We start from the raw sequence: 27,353 nt of genomic DNA on the forward strand, positions 1-27,353 counted from the left end.
ATTTCAATTAATTTCTCCTTAACAGCTTGTTAGAAAGAGTTACCAACAGAGAAGAAAACAAAAAAGGTTGAAGGTCCAGAAAAAAAAGCTATTGTATTTTAAGCTATGGCCTTTTTATTGATTAATATAAATGAAAATAAGTAGTTTGTAACAGGGCAGCTGCGGTGGTTATTTTTGTGTTAATTTGCGGTGTTTTATAGAAACTACTAGAGGTTCACATCACTTTCAGGAAAATAAGCAAGCCCTTTTAGCAGCATTTAAATCCTCATGTTATGATATAAAATTGGCCCTGATTTGTAATACAATTAAACTGCTAATGCTCAATTTGAGGTCTCACAGCAGCAATAGTTATGGTAAATAATTCCACTCTCAAGCCATTAGCTTTAGCAAAAAATGTAGTTCACCTCTTCTACCAGATGGAGTCGCTAAGTTCCCATTTTATGAGCACGTCCAGCGCTTCCTTCACTTAGCGGGCTGGTAGATAATCACCTTGTAGCTCGGTTTATGTCACGTAAGTGAAACCAGCAGCGTAAACAAACTAACGTTAGCATGTTTAGCTAGCTAGCGCCACAGCTACAGCTTTACAAAACGGAGTAGAGAGCACGTCCATGTCTCGCTCGTGTTCAGGGACTCTGGATGCAAAGTTAGTAAACGGTGACACAGTTGGTGTTTACGGTTGAGTCGACATGGACGAGCCGGACACCGCAGCGATCCTTCCCGGCGACGTGCTCACATCAGCCGACGATGAAGAGTCGACCAACGACTCAAGTGGCGACAAAGCACACATAGAGGAGGCTGATGTACCGACCACCCGCACCGTGCGACCACCGTTTACATGTCCGCTGCCGGTGTCTGTGGAGCCAGTGATGTTCCTCTCCATGTTCTCTCTGGCCCTCCAGGCGCCTCTGGCCACACAGTATCTGTGGGACCGCATCAGCGAGGACCTCGGCTACAACGGCTCCAAGACGTCGGAGTGCAGCAACAGCTCTGTGCCCCCCGACCCTCTTGAGAAGGTGGTCAGCGTCTTTTAACGCTTACTGATGTTCAAAACAAACACTAGTGAGTGCAACAAGTCTGCTGCTGTTGGCCAAATCTGTAGCTTAAATGCCTTGTTCAAAGAAGCATCTGGAATAGTAGCTGTCAGCTTTTCAGTTAGCGAGCTAGCTGCTAGCCACAGCTGCTGTCAGGTTAGCTAATTAGCTAGACACAGAGCAGGTGTGGATCATTATTTTGAACTGCCAGCGGGAACAAAAAGCCTTATAATAAAGTTTATTTTGGGATGGTCTGAAGTGAAGGAATTACACAAACATAAATTTGCATCAACACGGAACCGCACAATGCACATCATGTAAAACAGCATTATAGGGAATGTTAATGTTCATTGAAGTATCTCAATACACATGCGAGACAAAAACATACAACAGATAGACATAAAGCAGTGTTTAATAATCACAAAGCACTGTGGTTTATTCACACTTAGGCCACCATGAATGACGTGAATACAGGAACATTTAGAAGCATTTTTCCAAAGCAAAATGCGACCATCAAGTGAAGAAATTCACATATACAGTAATACGTTATTTTTTTTATTTTTATTTTTTTAAAAAGCTTTTTTAGAAATCAAGGGAAAAGACTTTAATTATCGCAGCATTTAACCCAGTTTCCACAAAGAGGAACAACAGTCGCAAGTTGCAACTAAGCAACAGGGAACATGCAGCCAGATCAGCAGGTTTCAGTCTTGTTCATCTGGACCAAGAGTCCTGACTGTTACACGCATCTAAAATTACACCAAGCATGTGAGGTAAATGTGATTATGGGATCCAGCAGTATCGACTTGAATCTCTTCTGCACAATTCCGTCCTGTGCAATGATAAGTGTGGTTGACCGGGTTACACTTGCTTTTTTTGTAGGAGGTGGAAACCTTGACAGCGCACTGGAACCTGTACATCAGTCTTGGGGGCTTTTCTGTAGGCCTGTTGGTGGTACCTCTCCTGGGCTCGTGGAGTGACCTCGCAGGTCGCAGACCTGTGCTCATCCTCCCCAACCTGGGCCTGGCCCTCCAAGCAGTGGTTTACCTGGTGGTGATGTACCTGAAGCTGCCTGTTGTCTACTTTCTAGTGGGCAGGCTACTTAGTGGCCTTTCAGGCGATTTCAACGCCATCCTGGCCGGCTGCTTTTCGTATGTGGCTGATACCAGCAACAGACAGTCCCGCACCTTCAGGGTGGCAGTCCTGGAGGCTTGTCTGGGCCTTTCAGGGATGCTAGCCAGCATCATCGGAGGGCAGTGGCGGCGGGCACAAGGGTAAGAAGCGGTGTGTTGTTGCGCAGTCACAGTATCTAGTGACGTAGTCTTTTTGGCACAAATCTAATTTGTATTGGTTATTTTTATTTCTTTGTGTTCAGGTACATCAACCCATTCTGGCTGGTCCTGGCCACTAACTTGGCTTCAGCTCTGTACGCCTACCTTTTTGTCCGTGAGTCTGTCACACCAGACCCAAGTGCCAGGCTTCTCACCTCTCGCCACTATAAAGCTGTCTGGCACCTCTTGTCAACAGGAGGCAGTAGTAGTGAGGAGGGTAGAAGATTTCATAGATGCAAGCTGTGGCTTTACACGCTGTGCTTCTTTCTGGTGGTGACTGTCCACTTTGGCAGCAGGGACCTGTACGTGTTGTATGAACTGAGCTCACCGCTGTGCTGGGGGTCGGCCCTCATTGGCTACGGATCAGCAGCTCAGCACCTGGCCTACCTGACCAGTCTGCTGGGCCTGAAGATCATGCAGCGCTGTCTGGCGGACTCCTGGGTGGCCCTCGTGGGTCTGGCCTCCAACATCATGGGGCTGGTGGTCTTCTCTGTAGCTGACACCACCCAGCTCATGTTCACAGGTGAGAGAATCTGACGGAGCGAGTTAATGAACACTAGATGTTTTGAAAAGATGTGTGGTCAGAATTAGTGTTTGCAAGTATGTCCTTTTGTCTAAAAGGTTATTTATTCGTAAACAGAAGTCAGGGCAGGACAATACAAGTGAGTGGACTTAATGGTCAGATTACTCCACTATTAAAGCACAGAATTTGTATTTTAGCATTATTGAGCATATTAGAACTTTATGAACCATGATGGTGTATGTGACCAACTAAGATTCCTTCCTTTGTGTATCCCCTGCAATAAGATTGCAAAGTACATCCATTAAATAGTCATTTAATTACAACACTGAAATTTAATATGGCTTTTTTGCTTTCATTATCCAGCTTTGTTTGTGCGTGCCAGCTCCAGTTTTGAAAGCATGCAATCTTTTTTTATAGCCTGCAATTAAAACAATCTCACCTTCTGAGACAAATGCTGCCAAACTGTCACAGCTCAGCAAGTGACAGACTGAACAGGTTGGGTATGTTGGCAACCTTGAAACACGGGACAATAAAAGACTAGTACTTTCTTTGCTGTGTGCTGGCCATCTCATGTCAGACTGAGAACAAATGCATTCATACAAACACAAAAACAGACTCTAGAATTATTATTAGCAGTTCTTAGTGTGGTTTCACTGTTGTCTCTCGCCAGGTTATGGTCTGTGTTTCCTCTTCATCACTGTGACGCCTGTGCTCAGGTCAAAGCTGTCCAAGTTGGTGGACCCATCAGAGCAAGGTCAGTCGCTGAACATGTGCAGATACTACACAGCAAACTGCGCAAGGATTTCACAATGTGAGGATCGTATTGAAGGGAAGCATATTGCCTTCTTGTGCTTATGTAACTGTGATAATTGGTCAGGAACTGAAAATGAGAGCTAGCTTAGTGTGTCGGCTGTGCAGCATTTGAATGTGTCAGTGGATTTGAACTTCTATATTTAGAGCAGTATTATGATGCTACAGTGCAGTTTGAAGCATATGTACCTTTGCCGGGAGGGACAGCCTGTGTCCTGCAGGTTGTGTGAACATGACGATGTGTTTAATTTCTCCCAGGTGCCTTGTTTGCCTGTGTTGCCTGTGTGGAAAGCTTGTGCTTTCTGGTGGGCAGTGGCGTCTTCAACTCCCTCTACCCAGCCACACTGCACTTCATGAGGGGCTTCCCCTTCTTGTTTGCTGCCATCATCCTCCTCATCCCAGCTGGAATAATTGGGTGAGTTTGCTCTGGCCTCATTGGCCTAATTGATCTCATCAGCAAGCACATTTCAACATATATATATATTTATTAATAACCGTTGATGTTTGTCTTTCTAGGACTCTGCAGTGTTTAGACCAGAGGAGAGACCGCAGACACTCCACAGCATCCTGACCTGAAGTCTATGAGGTGAGGAGCTCTGACGCAGAGACGTCCATCGTGTCCGTCAGGTGATGCTGGGAGAGACTTTCTGACCCTATCGCAGTGACGGAGCAGCTGACTGTCGTTAGCTAGCTCAGCGATGGGAGTCCTCTAGTCACAGCTCACTGATCAAGACCAAAGGATGAAGAATCAACCTCCTGGCTGACAATACAATCAGGAGCAGAATCAAATCTCAGCATAGTCATCCGGTCATGAACAAGATTCAATACGTGTTCTCATTTAGTGATTTAATACATTTTTAATACAGCTTGATGAAAGCCAAAGACTGTGCCTTAGATTTCCATTTTGAATGTATTAAATTCAGTAGCTGTAACGACACACTGAAGGTTAAGGTGCTAACCATAAGAGGAAAGTCCCACCTCCTCAGATGTTCATATCAAGCATGGCTGCAACATAATGTGCTTTGAAAGGGTCATTTATTGACAGCCACATATCAATAACCTGACACGGGTGTGGCTCCTAATCATAATTAATATTGTTATTAAACGTCGTGATCAATAAGTGAGACGTCCTTGACACACTTCATGTTCCTTCCTTCAGGCAAGACGCTACAGGTGAACAGGGTAAAATAGACATCACCATGAACCTTCCCCAGTTGATTACTTACATTATGACTACTTTTTGTGTCACAGGTTTTCAGTAATTGTGTGTTTAAATATGCAAAGGAGGCATTATCTAATTACATATGCGATTAAGGTCCAGAACAGAAATCTGAACTCAAATAAACACCTGTGTGTATTTTGATTGTCCTTCCACTAATCTGAAAGATTCTTAATTCTTCAGTCATGTTTTTTCATAGGTTTAGATGAGACTTTATTGATCCCCAGGAGTAAATTCTCAAGCTACCCAGCAGTGAGCTCCACCTTTACCAGCTGCAGTATAAATGTGATGTACACACTAATGCATTAATTCTTATAATCAAATTAATATAATATGCCCAAACTTTGAAATCGGCAATTCGAAATAATAATAAGTACTTTTACTTTTGTGAAGTAAAATTTTGAATGCATGACTTGATTGGCAGAGATTCATGTTATCACAGATCATCAGTAACATACAGCAGAGACAGTGAAACTGTAGCAGCAGCCAGGGATCAATGAGTTACACCTCGACCCACCCTCCTGTTTCCATAAAGCAGATAGCACAGTCCAAACCCCCTGAAGAGTCCCCCTCCCGTCATTATGATGGCACAGGATAGTCCCAGAGCACAGGCCCACAGCCCACATGCACACAGGGGTCAGGTCCTAGCCGCACAGCGAGGGAACTAGAGCTGCCAAATCAGCTTTAAAATGCACAAAGGGAAGTTTAGAGGTCAAGTGAGGTATTAACTCAGCTACTGTGAATTGATCTGCGTGAAGATTATTTTTGACAATTCGGTTGGATCATTTGGTCAAAGCCTTTTTTCAGACTTACCCACAAAACTGTCTATTCTTTGTCACAATCAGTTGCCATCGTCGTGTTTATTGGACTAGGACTGGGTCATTGTGGATGGTTTGTGATAAAGATGATGCTTAAATTTGTTTCAGTTCACATGTCACACAATAATGAAATGAAGCTCAAATGAAGAATTTCACTCTTAAATGTTTTACAACACATTTTATTTTTTACCATGTTTCAAATAAAGGGACCAAAGGATGTTTGTTTGACACTGAGAACATTAATAAACATGACGATGAACAATACAATCTTGTTTTACTACTTGAAAAAAGGTTAATATCAATTACTCAGAGTATATTTAATAACTGCTATCAGGTGGACATGGGAGACAAACAATATTAAGGCAAGATCAGATAAAAGCCCTGCAGGACAGCAGTTGCATTCAGGCTGTAATAACTAAATTTTAAAGAATAATAGGTTACTAACACATCTGGAAGACTGCTTTGGTTACTTTGTAAGGTCACACTGTCTATTAAGGTAAACATATTCACCATTAATTAGTTGCTTATTAGCATACATAATAGTAGCATACTGGCTCTTTATTAGTCATTAAAAAGCACGTATTAAAGGATTGTTCTGGGGTTTGGGTCATTATGGGTTTGGCTATTAACACCATAATTAATGTACAACAACTTACTATCATAAAGCAGTAAAGGTAATTGAGGGAAAACTCTTAATGGTCTAGCAATGGTAGAATATGGTCTTGCTGAATAATGCATTAATAAGTGCTTTATAATGACTAATAAGCAGCCAATATGCTACTCATATGCATGTTAATAAAAAGCTAGTTGATGGTGAATGTGTGTACCTTAATATTAAGTATCACCTTCTGCAAGACTGAACAAATGCTTCATCAAATACGTAGTTCAGCACCATCAAAGCAGAGTTTCCTTTCTTGGTTTTTGATGAACACAGGTGTAGAAGGGATTTATCACTTTCTAAAGCCTGAGTGTGACATATTGCTGGATGTCTTTTAGCCTTTGCTTGACTTCTTCTGTTGCATACACTGAGGGAACGAGGATGGATTTTCAGTTGCGCAGCTGACAGCTAACAATGTGCTGAATAAAACCTCAATTCTGCGGTATTGAATAATAGTTTAATGTTCTAAATTATGTAATAAAGGCAATCTACAAGACACTGTACAACAGGTGGAATCACTCTCATTTTCAAACACGGAGTTAACAGTGTAAGTTAATGTACGTCAATTCAGATCCGCTTTTACAGAAAGAAGGAAATGTTTCATTCTTCATGGGTATTTCTTGTTGCCTGTACACTCCATTGATCCGTATTTGGCTAATTGGGGATGCAGTTATACAGTATGTAGCTCATTTATTTCTGTACAGTATGTCATGCCTCTGTCTTAAATTATGCCCACAATCAATGCATCTGCTAGGAACGGTTTCTTTTCTGTCACAGCCCAAAAACTGAAAAAAGAAAAACAACACACATGTCACCTGCTTTGGTTTAACTCATGAACAAAACAGTACATGATTAAAAAAAAACAAAGGCTTCAGAAATTGCTATTGTTGGTTTTGCTGGATGCCAATGACGGCTGATCTATCACAGTTATTTTCCTGAGAGACAGAAGGCGTATACTGTACCTGATTACACATATACAGCAGTGCGTGGGTACTATCATTAAAGGCTTACAGTTTATTCTATACAAGCTCAAATCCCTTTTTTAAACTTCACTTATTGATTACAATGTTTGGTCTATCTATAGTAGGTCTTTTTGTGAGCATGTTACCTAAACATGAGTCACTTCACATGCGTTTGGGCAGAGCGGGGGAAGCTGCTGGCCGGTTCACCCTCGGCCACGTGGAATCTGGCATCACTGACAATTAAAACAGCTGAGATCAAACTCTGCTTGTGTCGTTTATCATTTCATTCTTTCTTTTTCTGCCCTTTTGAGGCGCCCGGGCCGTCGGTATGGTCTTGGTGGCCTTTCAGAAAGCGAAGGATCTTCTCGATCGTGGCCTCCTGATACTCGTGAGACCATCTGCGTTGAGAAAAGGCAACAGGCATTTGATGATGTGCATTATAAGCAAATCAGTTGTCTCTAATGGGTGTTTTGCAGTTTTGCACCTATCACAAATACTAAAAAGTTAACGCTTGTATTCATAAATTCATCAAAGACATAAAAGAGGCTTTAAAAGATTAATAATGTCAGCATGAAAAGGGACTGTGTCGTTATCACACAACCACAAAAAATCCAGAATTAGCTGTTAAACTTGTTGGGAAAGGAAATTTCCCTCCTAATTAAAGTTTAGTGTGGGTACACCACAGCCGTGTGGTGAAAAGTTTGAAAATAGACCTTTACTCCATTGTGCCAACCAATAACCACAGCATTGCTTTGGTTTGTTTGTCAGTGACTCACTTGATGCCATTGAAGTTGAGGATTGCTCTCATGTCCTCCGGCAGGGACATGGGGTCGGGCCACATAAAGTTATCTGTGACAGGAACAATGTTCTTCTTGCCTGCCAAGGCTGTGACTATCTCCTGAAAGATTAATCATAGTATCTATTAATTAATGAAATATGCCCTGACGTGAAAAAACCACCCAAAAAACACAACGTGATGTATTAGCTACAGCATGAATGTGACATCTAGCTCAGACAGGGAACATGAATGCACAGCACTGATCAGGTTACACATGCACAACTCTCAGACGTTCTGCTGAGGACAAAGACTAGTGACGGTTTCTGATTCTGTTGCAAGGAACTGTGACATCAACATGCACTTTCCACAACTAAAAGCTGTCTTCTGGATTATATCAAATTAAATAACAGAATATGTCATCTAGACAGAAAGAGCAGAGGTCCAATAGGGACATGGCACATCATGTTTACCATCCAGAATTTCAATTTTTCTGACATGGCAAATTAATATTTGAGTTTAATTAATTGTGTTTATTAAATCCAGCTCTCATAAAGTGATACCTAGGAGGTTTTTAAGTGCTGCTGAGGTGCTGTGGAGTGAAAGCACAGGCAGCGAAAGGAAAACTTCTGACCTTGTGCACCCAGTCCTTCATGGCAGTGTCGCCCATGCACTTGTCGAGTGCATTCGCGGACAGGACCAGGATGAAGTTACGTGCCCTCTGTACACTCTGAATCAGTTTGTCCTCGAATTTACCGGCCTCCAGCTTCTCCACGTCTATGAAGACGCTGTATCCTCGGACCTGCAGGTGCACCTTCAGAAGGCTTGGGACAGCAGAGAGAATGAGAAGTTTTAGCACGGGTGAGGGTGGATTTACACCAGCCCTCTGTCATTGCCCTGGCTCTGATTTAACCCGCGTTTCCACTACACCTGTTTCAGTTCTGACCTGGCCAGCTGCGAGCCGGTAGTCCGGCGGTAGCTGATGAACACATCGGGCCCTGCTGGCTGGGCGTCTGTGTGGCACGGTTTTAAAGGCCTGCGGCTAAGAGACAGTATCTTGGCTCTGTGGACTCCATTGTCTATGTGGCAGTCGTGCTGGAGCTGCTGATCGGTCACGTTCTGGACATTGTTGCGATCCACTCCCGACTGGACCAGGCCGTAGGTGTACTGACGGAAACGGGGGTCCACCTCGACCAACCAGTCGGCCATATTGTTTGGGTCACATGTGGCGTAGTTGGCATAAGTCTTCAACACACGCAAGTCTCTCAGAAACCTGGAGGATGAGACGGAACGGAGGTGTTACGCTGCTCAGCCTCAGAACCATGTGTTGCAGGGTTTGCACCACTTACCTCTTGCGAGTGAGGCCTGCAGTCATCCCCAGATCAGCACTCAGATCCTGGTCTGTGATGTTCAGGAGGAGGTCTCCATCCACCTGGAGCTCCTACACGGTAAGCAAAATGTCAGACATACTGTGAAATAGGTAGATCTTTATGCTTGCCTCTCTGTGTCACTGATTAACTTACCTGGAAACGGTCACAATAGGCACTAAAGCCAACCTGCTGCAGCCAGGTCTGCACCTCACAGGTTTTCCAGTTGGGCACACATGACAGGATACGTCTGGGCACTTCCTCCCCCATCATGCTCAGTGCCCGCTTGGCGAGGCTCGAGGCCGTACCATTACTGGAGTACATGACGATTCTTTTTAGGCTCTGCACTGCTCCGATCTCTTGAAATATCTTGGAAGGAGGACAAATAAAAATTACTGTCACAACACAGCTACCAGACAGCATGAGCTAACAGTTTGAACACAGTATGTGGAAAGCGGACAGTGATTGTACCCTGGTGTTGCGTTGACGAGACTTGATGCTTGTCTCGACGCAAAGGTAAAAGGCTGCGATGCACTTTCCCTCCAGTCTTGTGCCATCCAGTAATGGCATAAGATGCTGCAGGTCAGATGCCGTCCTGCCCTGCATGCAGTCCGCGCTGTCCAATAAACTGCGGGCAAAGTCATCCGGATCCAAGGATGCAATGAACGGCTCCACCAGCTCCAAGGTCCCAGATTTCACCACCTCTTTCTCAATTTCTCGGTTTGCAGCTAACACAGTCACAGCCAGGCACGCGTGAAAGCGGATGAGTTCGTCCTCTTTGGAAAAAGCCAGTGGGAACAGCCACTCGGCCGCCTGTTTCTCGATCATCCATCGCTGGCAGCGGTGGCCTCCGTACATGGCACAGTTCGCCAGGGCCACAGCACAGTGGCGCAGCACTGTGGGATCTGTGCCCCGGCACCAGAAGAGGAGGGTATCCAGGGCACCGTTAGAGATGAGGTGGATGGACGTCTCCTCGGTGTGTTTGAACATGTGCTCCAGGATCCCCGAGACGCTGCGAGCCAGCTGTGCGTCCTCCTGCTGTCGAGTCAGGTTGAGAACGACCCCCAGACCCATGCGTGCTAAATAATCTCTGTCAACACAAGTTTGGAAATATGGTGACAAAACTCATACAATCAGATAGCCAGACCGACCTGAACAGAACAGATACTCCTGAACTAATGAGGCATAAACAGGCATAAATGGTGTTTGTTAACACCAAGGTTAACGATCTACTAGGTCTGAAACAATGAGACAATTAATGAATTGTTTAATCCCCAGAATTAACATAAATGTTTATAAATGATTCATTCATCCTTTCAGCCATTAATCGAGCATAAAACCCAAACATTCATGGGGACCAGCTGCTTTTCTCTGCTTCATATCACTATAAATTAAATATAGTTTTGGACTGCTGGTCTATCAAATTAACTCCAGGATGTCTTGTCACCTGTGACCTCTATGATGGATGATTTTTGGAGTATTCAAACATTTTTCAGACTATAAATAGAAGAAAAACATGCACTAATTTCAACATAGATAAATAAAAGGATGGACATGAAAACATGAGCCAATAAAAACACTTTTATGAGCCTGCTACACATGACAGAAACACCTACTATTGAACTGTTTTGCATGATATTGTAAAAAGCCAGCATTAAACTCTTCTAAATGTGACTTATTTGTTTATGCTACGATATTTTGTCCACCCCTGTACACACACACACACACTACCTGTTTTCTGAGATCAGTATCTGCTCCAGCAGCTTCGCGGACTCGTAGGTGATCTCCACGGCAGGTGTCTGCTGAAGCTGCAGCAGCAGCTTCAGGCCTCCATCCAGCCGGATCCTGTTGCAGATCTCCTCGGCCACCTGACGGCCTACGGTGGGCAAGACCCAGGCCTCCTCCACCAGCTGGAAGATCTCCGCGATGGCCCGGCGCGTCTCATCTGAATCAGAGGTGTCGTTGCCTGTCTTGAGCCTCCTGATGGCGCAGCGCAGGGCGGGGAGCGAGGTGTCCAAAACCGCCTGGACGTCGGCGCTGATGCCCGGGGAGACTGCTCTGGGGTCGCAGCCGGAGCCGGAGCCGCTCCTCCCTCTCTGCAGTCTGCTGACATAATCCGGGACCGTGAGCCTGTCTGAGCTAAACATGATGGAGAAATGTCGGTAGAGCCTCCACAGGAAGAGCGTCAGAGAGAGGAGCATCTACCGGCAGAAGCGCGTCAGGGTCGGTGGACGCTGATATGCGTTTGTTTACAAAGGCCTCTTATCCCTGACAGTGACTCCCCGCCTGGTTAACACTGTGCAGATCTGTCAATCAGGGCTGCAGTCGTATATCACCAGTGACAGCTTTCACCACATTGCATCACCTCTCTCATCCCTGGCAGTAAGCGCATAAACACTCATCAGCAGACCGGAGGCGCACAGTCCTGCTTCAACAGCTGCTGCTTTGTCTCCGTTATCCCGCCGACCTGCAGATGACTCACAGCCTCACACTCTCGGTTTGTGCAAGTGTCCTTAACGAGGCCGAAGCTCAGCCCGGAGCCCCTCCAGCTGAAAAAGCCCTGAGAGCAATTCCCACTTCCTGAGCAGAAAAGAGACTCTTGTCGACTGCTCCTCTGCATTCATTGAGGTTTTTCCAGACAAAGAAGGCCTGTTCTTCTCACACAGCTTGTCTGACGCGATGCAGCGGCCTGTCTCCTGCAAAACATCCGAACTATGACACCGCTCTCCAGTGGCAGACCCCGAGCTGTCGCATCCTTCGGTCAAGCGTCCGCAGGCTCTCTGTATCTTCAGGGGTCTGCACCGCCCACCGGCTCCAGATACTGTCGGTGATGGAGAGGAAAAGAAGCAGCCCCCCTCACCAGCCCCCCCCTTCCTGCATCACAACCGGGCTGAGCGTGCTCATCGTGCCCATAAACACTACAGGCCCCCTGCTGGAGGAGCTGTGGAAACACAGGCAGGAATAGATGCACAGCTGCTGAGATACTGACACGGTATTTATTACCACGAATTGAAAAATGATTCGTCTGCATCAAGTTATATATTTTTATTGTAAAAAAAAAAAAAAAAAAAAAAAAAAAATCATATTGAATGATGTTAAAGGCAATTGAGATTTTTTATTATTTATCTTATTGATTTGAAAAGCCTCTTGAAATAATGGATAAAAATGATGAATAATTATCCCACTTAGAATACTAAAATTAAAAATAGTTAATTTTAATATTATATAATTTTTAAAAGTAATTACAAGAACTTTGAGGCGAAAGAGAAAAACTCCCTTAGCCATGAAAGCATTGAGAGAATCAACACTGAATCAATTCTGATACTAACAAGGCAGAAAGGGAAATCATAGTGGCACCTCTTCGTAGTTATTTTAAATGATGATTTCAGTGTTTATAGACTCAATATACAGTATTCAGTGTTTTTGCACCGAAATGTTTCCTCATCGCAGTCTGCAGAGGACTTTAAAACACCATTTAGAACTTCATGTTGGGAAATAAAGTAGCAGAAAATACAATTAAACAGCTGAACTGAATAAATTCAACATGTAAAAGTCTTACTGCTGGTGTGTGGTCAAATTTTCTGGGGTCACCTCAGTACTTCTAAAATCTACTAAGGTCGTAACTTGTATATTTTTGCAAATAACCTTATGAACACAATATCTCAGGGAAAATAGTATAAAGTAGAAATACAAGAGCACAGAACAAGGCACTATGAGAGCAAAGTGGCCTAGACGTGGTACCAGGCTCGTGAGTGCAACCAGCTGGCAAAGACTGGTGAGGAGATCCTGGTTTTTATCCTGTGGCCGATGAGCGTGGATTGGCTGCACTGGGGGCAGGTGTAGGTGAGCCATGATGTAGGGAACCACCCAGTCCAGACACACACACACACACACACACACAAGGACAGACAAAATTAGAGACTAACACAACACAAAGGGACAGAGGAAAAACCGAGGGAGACAGGAGGAAAGGGAGGAGGAAGGAGGCTTCCGAACAATGTTGGCATTGTACACTTCTGCAAACCACAGATCTGTTGAAACGTGTCTCTTTACATTTCTTTATATGTCAGTTTTATGCTGTGACAGCACTGTGGTTAAAGTCCGGTTTAGGCACAGAAACCACTTGGTCTGGAAAAAGGTCATTTTTGCTAAGACGCCACCACCATCCCCTCTGGCTCATATACAATCTGAACTACATCACTTCCACAACTCCTGTAGAAACGTTGATATGATACATATTAAACGTACAAATTCAACGTATTACTCATACGATGCAAACATTTTATTCCATCCATTTTATTCTATCCGGGCTGATAGACTTCAGCAGCAGAGAGAAACGTTGCATCTTCATGGAGATCGGGCCGTTGTTCTGTCACTAGAGATGCTGCATTAACACCGTTGGCCAGAAAATTTCAGCTTCTTTGCTGCTTTCAATGTCGTTGTCAGTGTGGAGAGTGACACATGAAGACGAAGATGAAGTCTGTGCTCACTTGTTTTTCTGCAGCTGTAAACTCCTCTTAATTAGTTTGTAAACCGGTGTTAAACTGTTTTACGAGACCACACAGCAGGCCGGGACTTTACTCTTCTGTCTTCACTGAGGCCTCGCTATGACTACAGGAAACACATTCAGGTCTCATCTTGTCCTGAAAGCCAATAAAAATACACAGGATGACGATGCCTTGCTCCACAGACAGAGGGCCACTGCTGCCACTAAATGACTCAGAGATTGCAGTAAAAATGCAGAAGCGGCGTGATCAGAGGTCAACAGCACTTTTGTTTCTATCGATCTCTCTCTCTCTGTGCGTCTGTGTTTATTTGCTCGAGCTAACAGAGCTTTGCAAATAAGGTTAAAGTAGACAAGGAAGTGGGGTGACTGACACATGTTTCCAATGATTGGAAGCACACAGTCCATCGCTGCTTTTCTCATTCTGTCCTCTGACACAACAGAGGCAACATGAGGCCTTGGGCCGTCCTGCTGCTCGCTCTGCTGGCTCAGACCTTTGCTGCAGATGGTAAGTACGGCATTAAAAATCAGTTTTCAACTCTAAAAATGGGATTTCTCATTAGCAAATAGAGGAGTGTTTGTTAGTTGATGTTCAGCCTTCAGTATAGTATTAACATGCTTCAGTCAGACTTTATAATGTGCCCATTCTGTGGGTCAGATGTGTCCTCATTTAGAGTCTACGTTTGTCTATCAGCAGCTGCTACTGCATTTAACATTTAACAACATTTAACATTTAACAACATATACATTCATGCAATTTTTAACTTATTTCGACCACTGTGTGGATCCAATCAGGGGTGTCAACCATCCGGACATGTAGACATATTTATTAAGTTAGGACTGCTGCTAACAATTCTATTCATTATCAGTTATTATAATTGATCTTTTTTACAATTAATCAATTAATTCATTACTTTTTAAAATTCCAGAAAAACTGTTAAAAATGGCCATCACACATGACCAGTACACAGTCTTCAAACTGCTTTTTTTGTCTCACGAGCAGTTCAAATTTCAAATTTATTCACTTTTGCAACTATATAAAAATGTGAAGAGCAGCAAATTATCACATAACCTGTGAGTGTTTGGCAGCATCAAATTCATCTTTTTGTTTCACCTCTAATTACGAGTACAAGCAAGATACCAAAAGTGTGTGATCTACAATGATAGAAACAAATATTTTTAATAATGAAGAACAACATATCCCATGATGCCATTGGCATGTAGTCAAAGCCTCATGGGAGATGTAATTTAATCAAATCCAATTTAACTTCATTTTCCAAAGGAGGAAATTAATTTGGACAGAAAGAACAACAACAAACAGAACACCAGAGGCAATCAGTTTTCTTAACTCTTCTGTTTCCTCTTCAGAGTCTTGTATGGGTCGCTGTGAGAACGGCTTTGACTCTCAGAGGAAGTGCCAGTGTGACTCCATGTGCAAATATTACAGGAGCTGCTGCTCTGACTTTGAGGCCACCTGTGGTATGATGAGTAAGGAAACGTCTGTCTTCAAGTGTTTAAAATCTTGTCACAAGTCAAAATGGTGCAGGGAAAGGTGCTCACTGGTGTCACTTCCTGCCCTCAGCTCGTGGAGACACGTTTGTGTTTGCAGACGATGACGACGACGAGCTGTTTGAAGGCACCACTCCATCCTCCTCTCCAGCCATCAGGGGCCAGCTGAAGCCCACACAGGAGCCCGCCTTAGACTTCGGCCACAGACTGCAGGATGAAACCATTCTGGAAATGACCAAACCCCCTCGACGGATGGATACCGCAATTCAGAAAATCCCTGATCTGCAGATGACACCCATTTCACAGACAGTCCTACCTCTTCCTCTACAGGAAGTCCCCAGCACGACCGAGCCCCCTCAGACTGATGCAGCAGCTGAGACGACCACTGTTCCCATCACAGCAGGCACCACTGAAGCCCCCGACCCAGACGCCATGGTCTGCAGCGGGAGGCCTTTTGACTCCTTCATGCAACTAAAAAATGGCTCCATGTTTGCCTTCAGAGGTGAGTGCCGGGCAATGTAATCCCCTAATATCCAAACGTAGAAACCTGACAATCCATGAAGAGCAACACTTGCTTATGAACTCATGTTTTCTTTCTAGGGGAGTACTTTTTCGAACTAGACCAGAAATCAGTTCTTCCTGGTTATCCAAAGCTCATCAAGGACGTGTGGGGCATCAGTGGGCCTATTGATGCTGCCTTCACCCGCGTCAACTGTCAAGGGAAGACTTACATCTTCAAGGTGGGGACCCAGGGAGGGATCTTTTTATTGATTTCGCCAGTTTTATATATGTCAGCCCAAAGTTTAAGTGAATCAAAACTTCCCTCATTAGGGGAACAAGTACTGGAGGTTTGATAACGGCGTGCTGGATGAAGACTACCCTCGAGATATCAGCGTGGGCTTTGACAAAATTCCTGATCACGTGGACGCAGCGTTTGCTCTGCCTGCTCCTGGTCACAATGGAAGAGAGAAGGTCTATTTTTTCAAAGGTACAGCCAAATGCTACACAATATATCCAGATGAATATTTGGTGTAACATAAAGTGACAAGGTTTTAATTTGGGAGCTTCTCCTTGGTTTCTCCAGGCGATCAGTATTACACATATGAGTTTTTGCACCAGCCGTCCCACGAGGAGTGCATCGCCATGTCCGAGAGGTCTCCGTCCACACTGTTCAGGCGCTACACTGACGTATACTACAACAACTATGAACGCTTCCTCAGCGAGCTCTTCTCTGGCTGTGAGTGGCGGTGTTGGAGGTCATTTGTGTTTGATTAGAGGTGGAGGCAGGGGTTGTCACGTGATGCAGCTTAATGTTCTTCTCGTCTCCTGTAGTGCCCCAGCATCATGACAAGCACCACTTCATTGACAAGGACTGGAGGGGCCTCAAGTCTCCGGTGGATGCTGTCATGACAGGCAGAATGTACGTCCCCCCCTGGAGGTCCACACGACGCCGCAACGACTATTGGCCTGACCAGCAGTGGAGTCAGCAGCAAGGCCAGCAGTGGGGTCAGCAGTATGGACAGCAGTGGGGTCAGCAGTGGGGTCAGCAGTATGGACAGCAGTGGGGTCGTAGGAGGCAAAGCCGTTCACCTTCTTGGGGGTCCATGGCCGAGCGGGGGATGAACATGGGCCAGGAGTTTGCAGAAAGGGGGATGGAAATGGGTCTGAGGCTGGCAGAGAAGAGGATGGAAATGGAGGAGAGGCTCAGAGACTTGAACAGACGGTGGGATCAGGACTGGGACCAGGACAGAAGAAGAGATGGTTACCGCCAGAACAACAGAGGCAACTATGACTCCAGGAGTGACAGGTTGTACTGGGAGTCCGTCCAGAGGGATCTGCCCATACAGACCGTCTACTTCTTTAAAGAAGGTAACACAGCAGGGACGGATTCATTAGCAGTGCAGCTTAGGTTAATAAACATCAAATGAACTATTAAAGAACATATTACGTAATTTATTCCACCTTTAGAGCACAGCCTGGTCCAACCAGAGTCCTCTCCACTGCCTTGCATGGATTACCTGCGTACACAAAAACTGAGATATTAATTACAATTAGTGCTGCAACAATAATTTGTTTAAATATTGCTAAATTATTGGTCTTTAAAATGCCAGAAAGCACTGAAAAATGCCATTTTCTCAGAGCCCAGGGTGTTTTTTTAATTTGCTTCTCAACAGTCTTAAAGATATTTCATTTGAAATGAGAAAAGCAGCGTGCCTGCTGGCTTCCCCCGCCCTCACAAAATAAAAACACCTCTCTCTTATGATCCATCTTTTCGGACAGACTGATGCAAGAAAGCCCCTTAAGATGAGTTACAGACGTCCGTGGCACAACAGGAACCAAGTAATTTTATTAAACTTTCCCCGGCTCGGTCTAGCCACACAGGCTTATTATATATAACTGGTTTCACATGCTGTGTTTCAGTCCACATGACACAGAGAGGAACAGAGAAGTCATGCTCCTTGTTTATTTCTTGCATGATATTCAGGAGTTATTTGTTTTATGAGTCACCAAAGACTGATTAATGAGGGAGTGGTTTGATGACTGCTGACAGTGATGACAGCTCCAAACCACTGTCATGTTACGGTTACTGGCAGGAGATGAGAAGCAGTGAAGTGAGCTGCTGCCTCGTTCAGTGATATCTGGACTAGACTCCTAACTCCTAATCCTTTGAGTTCAGGGCACCAGTTTTAACCTCTGCTAATCCGGAGATATCCAGAGAGGAAACTGACTGTCTCGTCTTTTGTGTTTTCTAGATAAATACTACAGAGTGGACCTCAGAACCAAGAGGGTCGACCCTGCCATGCCTCCGTACCCCAGATCCATCGCCAAATACTGGCTCGGCTGTTCAGACACCAGCGGGGCAGAGAAGTAGCTGCGACTAGTTTGTTTTAATACGGTCATTTGGACTCAGTTTGTATGTAACCGGTAATTCATTTAAACTGAAACTGGCAGTAAAAAGTGTGTCAGACATGCCCAGTGTAATACATAACAAGCTGCTCGTCAACTTCCGCAAATATTGGAGATCAATGAGAGTCCACACACACACACACATTGCTTATCATGACTAAAGTTCAGCTGGTTGATTTTCTGAACTCTTCTTTCTCATCTATTGTCAACATAAACTGACCTGACTTATCAAACACAACTACACTGAGAAGAGGCTCCATTTTTATTGCTGCTTGATTCTTCTACTCCAACTACAATGTGGAGGGAACTTTTTACTCCATTGCTTTTATCAGAATACTATAAATACAGCTTACTTCATGATTTTACATACAATATATACAATCTATATCAACTCATAATGCTATACTTTTGATACATTTTGCTGATAGTACTTTTGTACTCATTTTGAATGCAGGACCTTTACTTGTAATTGAGTATTTTTGCAGAGTGGTATTGGTTAAAGATATGGGTACCTCTTCCACCACTGTGTTGCAAACATTCAGGGATCCACACAGACAGTCATTCAGTGATGCTATCTACACATTACAAAATGTTTATTTTCATGAATAATTGTCAACATGTATACACTAAATATGAAAATGTAAAACACTCATGACATGATGGAGGTTTCATGCTTTAACTCATGACTTATGGTCATACACATGTGCACTGGACAGCGAATGAGAAGAAAAAACCCTAAATTTGCAATAATGTAGCAGCATCAGCAGCATTGTGTGACTGTCACAGCAGACAGCCGGGTTCATGCTCGAGGGCACTGAATTTTAGTGTTTTTTCACAGATTTCTACAGGCTGCACTGTGTGCTGTTCCACAGTGAGTCACACTTGAGTGCATATTCACAACTTGTTACCGTCTGTTCTTGTTTGTATTTTCATCCAAGGCAAGTAAAAGTATCAGTCCAGCCCAGCAGCAGACTCAAATCTTATCCTCAGGTTTAAATTCTGCCTGATTTTGTTTGAATAAAGAGTTATTGTTGCTTTACTATGAACAACAACTATGATATTTTCATGCCATTGTTTTCTCTTGCCTTCCTGGAACAACCTGGATGTTCAAAATCATTTCATTTCAGTCTTTTTCTACATTCACACTGCAGACACAAGAGGCCCAAACCAGTCCAAATCTGTTTTTACGTGACTCGAATCTGTTTGAGGTTTTTTAAGACGGTGTGAACAGCACGAATCACATGGAATCTGATCTTTTCAGTCATGTGGGCCACTTTCATATGCGGTCCAAAATCAGATTTTTTGCAGCACGACCTCAGTCTGAACAGTCACAGTGGAATTCATGTGACTTTTACACTCGCTCGCCTAAACTGAGTGTCTTGTCATGAGAGTCTTGTGGAGCGGCACTAAATGTCATTAAAAGGAGCATGTAATGTGTTTCCATGAAACCAGTCACAGAAACACAGAAGTGTCGATCCCACCACTCCTGTCGCTGACTCTGCATCCACACACACCTCCATACAGAGGTAGCAGCCAGTGCTCCGCAAAAAAGCCAGAATGAAAGCTTTGGCTCTTTCTCCTTATCCTCATTATCATTCGCTCACAAATTTACTTGCGCTGCACATCAGCTTTTTAAATGAAGCCACAAAAGCTGACTTCAGTGGCCTCCATGTTTACTTCTGTATAACAGCATGCTGCATGCCGTCATATGACACACTGGAATCTGGTATTTGGCCACATTTAAAAACAATGTGAACAGTCAAACAAAAAAAATCAGATGTGAGCAGTAAATGCAAACTGAGCACTGAGCTTGCAGCGTGAATGTAGTCATTTATCCTCTCTGAGCTCAGATATTACAGTACTTGTATGTATACAGTTAGTACATTGTGCATCACTGGAGCAAATAAAAACAATTACTGCTCAACTGTCTCAGTACTCGTGTTCATATAAAACTTGAATATCACACCTGATGTTGTGTAATTTTTTGTTTCATTTATCTTTCAGCCTAAAATATAAATCCCATCTATAGTCCATAGAATTTACGTTAATATTGTCTTTATCACAAACGCTGTATTCGTGTGTACATAACTTTGTAGCAAATAACAGAATTCAAAACACAGACCTGTTATTTACTCAGATTTAGAGCAGTGACGAGGTTTCTGCCTGTAACCTTATAACTGCAGAATAATACATACGCATTTGTGTTTGGATCAGACCTGCTGACATATTAGTGTCTCAGAGGTTACGAGTGTTGAATCATGACGTTTTCGTAACAGGGCTCTGCACCCTCATTGGCGATGACCTCGATGACACTCGCAGCATCTCCTACGGGTCCCACAGTCAGGTAGCTGCTCTCAATCCTTCCTGCGCTGGGGTCGCCACCCTGCCTTGTGTCTCCATCAGCCCCCAGATGTGACCCACAGTCAGCCGAAGCCACCTCTGGCACGCTCTTCAAAATGGACGATAGTGGCCGTTTTGGAGTGCCGCTCTCTGATGATGGAGTGTCACTGACACCACCTGTGTCAGGGGCGTTGAGCGAAGCATGCTTTCTCCTGATTGGCTTACATACGCCCACCTCCCCTCCAGACGGACCTCCCTGCTCCCACACACTCGCCCGAGCTCCGAGTTTCTTCCTGGGTGGTTTGGTGATCCCCTCAGCTGCTTTAGGTTTGGGCCTGCTGGACTCCTGCTCCCTTTGTCTCTGGAGGCTGCCGAGCCGACGTAGCATGGCCTGAACGGGGCCTTCGGAGCTCGACTCCGTCTTCGACACAGGCCTACCTGCCTTACCCACCGTCACGTACACTGTTGTGACCTTTTCTGAGACCCCTGCCTGAGCATCTGAGGCAGATGTTGGCAGCTGAGTCCCCTTGTGAGCTGCTGTGTTAGACATAGTCCGTCTTCGTCCTGATGCCCCAGGGACCTGCAGGGTGGCCCGGGATGGGGTTCTGTCTACTTCCTGATCCCCTATCTCACAGCTTGATTCTTGATTGTCTGTCACCTGCACATCTACTTCATCTTCCCTCTCCTCACCCTCAGCTCCATCTTCCTCCCCAGTTCTAGCTGCACCTCCCTGACCTTGAAGGGCAGAATGCATCAAAACCCCCCAGGGTGACTTGGGTTTGTTGCGTTGGTGCCCTGGGAGAGCGGCGGGGTCCTGACCCGAGCCACGCCTCTCCTTGGGGCTGAAGCGGGTTCCCTCGGCAAAAGAAACAGACGGCCGCTTGGACTTGGCGATGCTGGAGGTGCGAGGGATGTTGAAGGGCGAGGTGATGTCCTCACTGCTGAAGCCAGATGGGTCTAAGAACATGTTACACTTTGAGCTCATCTCCTGGAACTCGCCCCCCGCCACCGCTGGGATGTCTGCCAAAAAGACAGAGACAGAAAAGTCCAGCGACATGAGAGGACATGGAGATGGAAGCCTGGAGAGGCAGTTCTACTTGCCACCAGAAGAGGGCGATGTAGAGTTGGTTCCTACCTTCTCTTGGTGGGACACAGTAGAGCGCCTCCCCCTCCTCCTCGTCACTGTCAAAGGACGATCCCTCTGTCACCCAGCCAGAAGACGGAGGCTCAATGAAGCTGTGGTTGAACGTAAGCTCTGGGTCATGGTGGGATACTGTGTGTGTAAATAGAAAAAGATAACGGTTATAAGGACTGTTATTAGGTTTTAAGAGACACATTTATTTTGCCACAACCTCAAAGATTATTAATTTAACTTAATTGATTTGCAGTTAGTAATGACAAACTATTTTTGCACATGCAATGTCATATATTCAGCTTGGTGTGAAACATGTTCCATTCTGAAAAGCCTCTCCATATTGTGAGACCACAACCCAGAGGTGGGAATAGATGCATTTTATGATAAATGTATCTATCTAATTGCATATTTTGGCGTTGAAGAGTTTGTCCACAATCCATAACGTACAATGCATCACTGTATTATGCAGCATTATCCTATAAATACTGTGCAGCAGGACTGACCTGTAACACGAGGCAGGCCAGAGGACCAGTCAGAGATACAGGGAAGTGCAGCACCGATGTTAGCCAGGACGCTGTAGACGTGATATTTCATCCGAACCAACAAGCCTCCATCAGCCACAGTTGCCCTGGAAGAAAGACGGTTGCAACACAGTCAGAATTTCACACTGTCGCTCAGCGTTTTTGTGCTGATTGTACAGTTGAATCTCACTGATTCAAATCCTCAGTACTGAATGTCTTTCCACCACCAGAACTGTCATGATGATACAGCTATTACCAATTTTAAGGAAGTATTTTAATACTTCCAGATTCTTGGTTATGTTATTAATATGGTGCAGCTAACAAGCAAAAGCCCTTTAATCTCACAAATGACAATTATTATTAAGCTTTTGTCCAAAAGCTCAAACTGCCTCCAGTCCAGTTCAAGGTAGTCCAGCAGTGTCCAGTGTAATGTTGATAGAGTGACGTGAGGTACAGACCTGTCTTTGCCATCATCAGGGCCTCCTCCACAACACAAACAGCAGCAGAGCACAGCAAGGAGCAACAGGAACAAAGGAACCAGCACACCTGCCAGGACAGAACCTCTGACACCTGACACACACACACACACACACACACACACACGTCAAGAAACATGTGATGCCATTCAGGCTCATACATTAATATCTTCAGCAGCGTTTGGATGGACGGACGGACGGATGGATGGATGGATGGATGGATAGATGGACGGATGGATGGACGGATGGACATACTGTAGGGGCAGACGCCAGTGACTTTGTTGCACTGGACCCCCTCACCACAGTCACATGCAGAGGAACAGTTGAAGCCGTACTGCAGGGCAGGGCAGCTGCTGTTACAGCTGGAAAATAAACATAGAATCACGTAATTACATCACAACAGCAAACACAAAATGAATAAAAAAGTGAACCATGATCTATTTGACAGTGAAAATATACTGTGACGAATAATAAGGATTGAAAGGAAAATTAAAGGGACCATAATTTGCATGTTTAAAAACTGCTAACCTCAAATTACATTTGCTAAACAGTGACGATACTGCCAGTTATTTTCCAGAGCACATTCTGTCTTATTTGCTGAAATTATACGACTTCTTTGATTTGAAAATTCCCCTTCAACAAGTTTAACAAACAAAACCAAATTCACATTCATCTTGTCACATTTGCTGACTGTTTGTCCTCTGGGTTTGATCTTATAAAACGACAGTTGTCAGAGGTTCTTTGAACGCACCAAAGAGGACGATTTTTCAGTCCATGCTCACACCTGCATTACTACATGACAGTAATGTTTTACTTTGAAATAAAACAGAAATGTACGTTCCAGTGAGGTGGTAAACGGGTAAAACATGCAAAACCTTTTCAGACTAAAGCAATATTTGTTTTTGGCCTAGTTTGGTCTGTTTCGCTGACAGTGTGGTTAAAGACTGTGTATCCCCGTTTTAAAGTGTTTCTTTCAGCTTGAATATTTGCTTAGAAATTTATCACATACAGCATACTCCAGGGTCAGCCAACCTCAGGAATAAAGGCTCTTATCAATCTGCTGACACTACAGCAATTTTCATCTCATAATTCAACAGACATGACTTAAACATAGAATGAAGTTTCATTTTTGTTTCTCTTGTTTGTGTAGAAGAATGTAATTTTGTGTGTGTGTGTGTGTGTGTTTAAGTAAAAAGAGAAAAAAATCACCTCTCGCCCTGAAAGCCTGGCTGACAGACACATCTTCCTGTCACGTGATGGCAGTTACCATGGAAACAAGGGCTACACAGGAAGCTGCAGGCGTCTCCAAACGTCCTGTTAGAGCAGGCCTCCTCACACCTGGCGAGTGGGAGCGATGACCAAGGACACAGAAAACAAGACCATCGAATGGACCCACATTCATTTTCTAATCCTAAACATCAATCTGACTACATGTGTGACTATTTAAGATGATTTTACTCTTTCTTCTTAAGTGGATATTTGTGCCACACATATATCAGTCTATATGAAGCACACACACACTCTATAACGCTGGCTACTTTAGAAATGTAAAGATGCAAGCAAAGACAAGGTCAAGAAGCATTTTCACACATACCATGGACTACAAGGATCATACTATGGGTTTTGCATGTATTAGCACATTAATAGACTCTGTTAGCTGTATGCCACAGCCAAGTTTTTCCAAAGAATACTGTAAGCTTTAAGCCTGATTTGAATTCATTTCCATACAGTATGAATATCAACATGCAAAGTTGGGAGAACAATGCATCCAGTTAAGAGCTTTGACAAACTTAGTAATTCTTTCTTTTTAGCTGGCTCAAGGCAAAAGGAACTTCCAAATCATCCTTTCTCCTCTGGCTTTGAAATTGAATTAGATTAACTTTGTCTGCCAATTTGCTGATTTTGGAACTTACCACAAGCAGCTGTATGAACCAAAAAGGAAGTGTTTTCAGTTCTCTGCACTCAACTGCATCACCACAAGATGAAAATGTACCTTTGGACAGAAATAACTATGAACTATGACCGCTCTGAAGCAAGTTTCAAACCTCTGCAATTTAAGGTAATAATATATTATGTCAGAAAACATGCATGGGGTTGAGTTTGATATGTTGATGGGTTGTAAGAGGGGCTTGTGATATTATTTTGATATATCTATGTATAAGGTAAAGTATGTGCGATTTGTTGATTTAAAACATGAAAAACCCACATATGATCCCTTCGCTGTCACTGCAACACAGTATAGTCATGTATGCCTCAAACATGCGTGCACACCTGGATCCAGTCCATCCAGGGTCACACCTCCAACATTTCCCAGTTTTTGGGTCACATGGTTCATTGCTCCTGCAACGCGGACACTTCCTCTGGCAGCTGTCACCATAATAACCAGAGGGGCACGGGCGGTCGCACTGTGTACCGTTCCAGCCGGGCTCGCAGGCATCACAGGCACCATCAGTAGCAGAGCAGACCTGGTTATTTTTACAGAAACCACAGCTAAGGACAGGAAAGAGAAAGAGAGCGAGAGGGAGTTAGCAGTAACACACAGGTATTTAAACCAACAAGTTTATCCTCGATTACACCTACCTCATTTTACAACCACTGCCATACTTTCCAGCTTCACAGGGCTGGTTGCAGAAGGGTCCCTGGTACCCTGCGTGGCACAGGCACTGCCCGTTGGTCGGGTCACAGCTGCTGTGTGCAAGGTCACAGTTACATCGCCGGTCACAGCTGGGTCCCCACCAGCCTGCCTCACAATCGCACACACCGGTGCGCTGATTACACGGCGACAGGTAGCAGTTGCAACTGACAGGACATTTCAGCCCCCAGTGGCCCCTATGGCACTGGCACCGGCCCGTTAACTGGTCGCAGCCGGGGCCCACAGATCCCCTGCTGACGCACTGGCACGGCTTGGAGCAGGTCGGTGTCCACCAGCCCTTGTCACAGACGCAGTTTCCGTGGACGGGGTGGCAGTGGCCGTGCTGGTTGCACTCGCAGGTGTACTGGCACAGCGGACCCCAGCGGTTGGGGTTGCAGGTGCACTTACCGGTGAGGTGGTCACAGAGGCCGTGTGGGTGGCACGGACACACTTGGCGACAGTCTGCAGCCCAGAACTCAGGAGGACAGCCTGGTCACAACCAAACACAGGGAATACATACAATGCATAATAATAATGTGCAAAACGATTACTTTCACTTGTGAAAGTCAATTAATCTGGTCATACTTCTGTACTTTTACATAAGTAGGATTTTGTTTCGTATTTCTAAGTGTTGCATTGCATGAATGTTGCATGAATATATGTGTGTGTAGTGTGGGTTCACAAACAAGGATCAGGTCACATGCAATTCATGGGAAACATTTACAGGTTCATGATGTTGTCAGTGTCATCTTAACTGGTCACTGCTACACAACACAGTCTGTACACTGTAAAACACGCTGACAAAACACATATCAGTCAATTGATGCTAAACAGCTCATGTTGTTTACTGTAACTCACTTGTTTTACAGTGTGCTCCATAGTAGCCAGGTGGGCAGCGACACACTCCGGGATACACACAGATCTCATTCTTAAGGCAGGACTGCTCACCCTCACACACAGCTACAAACACACACACACATGCAAACAACATACCAGTGAATGACAAACCAGGGAAAGAAAGCATATATGGAGGCTATCAAAGCATAAATTCTGCAGACTGCTGTCTGTTAAAATAGCTAAACTCACGTATAGTGCACTCCTTTCCCTCTTGACGCCATCCAGTGCAACAGACCAGGACGGAGGGGTTCCTGAATATACAGAATATAATCAAATCTGAAACATTCTGGGGTATCTAACCAGGATAAATCAACGACAAACACTAGCAATAGCGTGAAAGAATAATTCAAAGAAAGATATAAATTCAAGTCTGTATTCAGTCCAAGGAGCTGTCCAGCACAGTCCTAAACTCCTCGAGAAGGCGGAGCTACCTATAATAATACCTATAAGTTGTCACGGGAATTGTACTTATATTGTGTATTGTATGCTGGTAGGTCAAAATCTTTTGGACACAAGCTTCTGTGACTGGCTCTGGTAGTGAAAAGACAACAGGTGTAAGCTAAAGTTGAAATGTACCTGATGTCGCGGCAGACGTTCTTCCCAGCAGGATCCAGCGTGTGTGAGGAGGACAGCGAGCAGCAGAGCAGAGCACTCAGAGCTCTGAGAAGAAGCTTCATCTCCACGTAAAGACCAAAAACCAAAACCGTGGACCAAATACCTCTCTGCCTCACGTCTTTACATCCAGTGTGTTCCTGACTTCTTTCTTTCCTCTCAACTTGTTCTCTTTCCACTCAGAGGGAACACAATGAGAGGCAGTATCACTCTCTCTGTCTACCCTCCACCCTTCTCTCCCTCTCTTTCTCTCCTGTAAGTCGTCTTGTAGCTCCAGTGCAGCCAGAGAGGTCGAAGCCCCCGGGTTTCCTCTTCCCATTTCCTGGGGA

At 44.6% G+C, this 27,353-nt stretch overlaps 4 protein-coding genes across 5 annotated transcripts; 2 read left to right on the forward strand and 2 right to left on the reverse strand.

Annotated features, from left to right (window-relative positions):
* Positions 1 to 513: 513 nt before the first annotated feature.
* slc46a1 (solute carrier family 46 member 1) lies at positions 514 to 5,993 on the forward strand. 2 transcript variants are annotated; one of them, XM_041940847.1, is made up of 6 exons: positions 514 to 1,013; positions 1,911 to 2,302; positions 2,404 to 2,882; positions 3,553 to 3,636; positions 3,951 to 4,107; positions 4,209 to 5,993. In XM_041940847.1, exons 1-6 carry the CDS (start codon positions 687 to 689, stop codon positions 4,261 to 4,263), a joined length of 1,494 nt encoding a protein of 497 aa, XP_041796781.1. In that variant the 5' UTR covers positions 514 to 686; the 3' UTR covers positions 4,264 to 5,993. The 2 variants fall into 2 exon arrangements, with proteins under 2 accessions (XP_041796781.1, XP_041796782.1); XM_041940848.1 differs by lacking the exon at positions 4,209 to 5,993 and having other exon boundaries at positions 3,951 to 4,111.
* A 1,639-nt stretch (positions 5,994 to 7,632) lies between these two features.
* Positions 7,633 to 11,692, reverse strand: sarm1 (sterile alpha and TIR motif containing 1). The gene is made up of 8 exons (XM_041941385.1): positions 11,223 to 11,692; positions 9,963 to 10,581; positions 9,648 to 9,860; positions 9,474 to 9,565; positions 9,071 to 9,397; positions 8,759 to 8,948; positions 8,126 to 8,247; positions 7,633 to 7,747 (listed from the first exon to the last, which is right to left on the reverse strand). Exons 1-8 carry the CDS (start codon positions 11,690 to 11,692, stop codon positions 7,633 to 7,635), a joined length of 2,148 nt encoding a protein of 715 aa, XP_041797319.1.
* A 2,690-nt stretch (positions 11,693 to 14,382) lies between these two features.
* On the forward strand, positions 14,383 to 19,812 carry vtna (vitronectin a). Its single transcript, XM_041941154.1, has 8 exons — positions 14,383 to 14,503; positions 15,364 to 15,483; positions 15,578 to 16,006; positions 16,105 to 16,244; positions 16,336 to 16,492; positions 16,589 to 16,741; positions 16,837 to 17,373; positions 18,258 to 19,812. Exons 1-8 carry the CDS (start codon positions 14,446 to 14,448, stop codon positions 18,374 to 18,376), a joined length of 1,713 nt encoding a protein of 570 aa, XP_041797088.1. The 5' UTR covers positions 14,383 to 14,445; the 3' UTR covers positions 18,377 to 19,812.
* On the reverse strand, positions 18,617 to 27,267 carry scarf1 (scavenger receptor class F, member 1). The gene is made up of 11 exons (XM_041941153.1): positions 26,989 to 27,267; positions 26,602 to 26,663; positions 26,374 to 26,475; positions 25,464 to 26,004; positions 25,155 to 25,373; positions 24,093 to 24,221; positions 23,139 to 23,245; positions 22,866 to 22,977; positions 22,390 to 22,514; positions 21,887 to 22,024; positions 18,617 to 21,771 (listed from the first exon to the last, which is right to left on the reverse strand). Exons 1-11 carry the CDS (start codon positions 27,087 to 27,089, stop codon positions 20,654 to 20,656), a joined length of 2,754 nt encoding a protein of 917 aa, XP_041797087.1. The 5' UTR covers positions 27,090 to 27,267; the 3' UTR covers positions 18,617 to 20,653.
* Positions 27,268 to 27,353: the final 86 nt, after the last annotated feature.

The sequence above is a fragment of the Chelmon rostratus genome, chromosome 7 (assembly GCF_017976325.1).
Source record: "Chelmon rostratus isolate fCheRos1 chromosome 7, fCheRos1.pri, whole genome shotgun sequence".
NCBI classification, from domain to species: domain Eukaryota; kingdom Metazoa; phylum Chordata; class Actinopteri; order Chaetodontiformes; family Chaetodontidae; genus Chelmon; species Chelmon rostratus.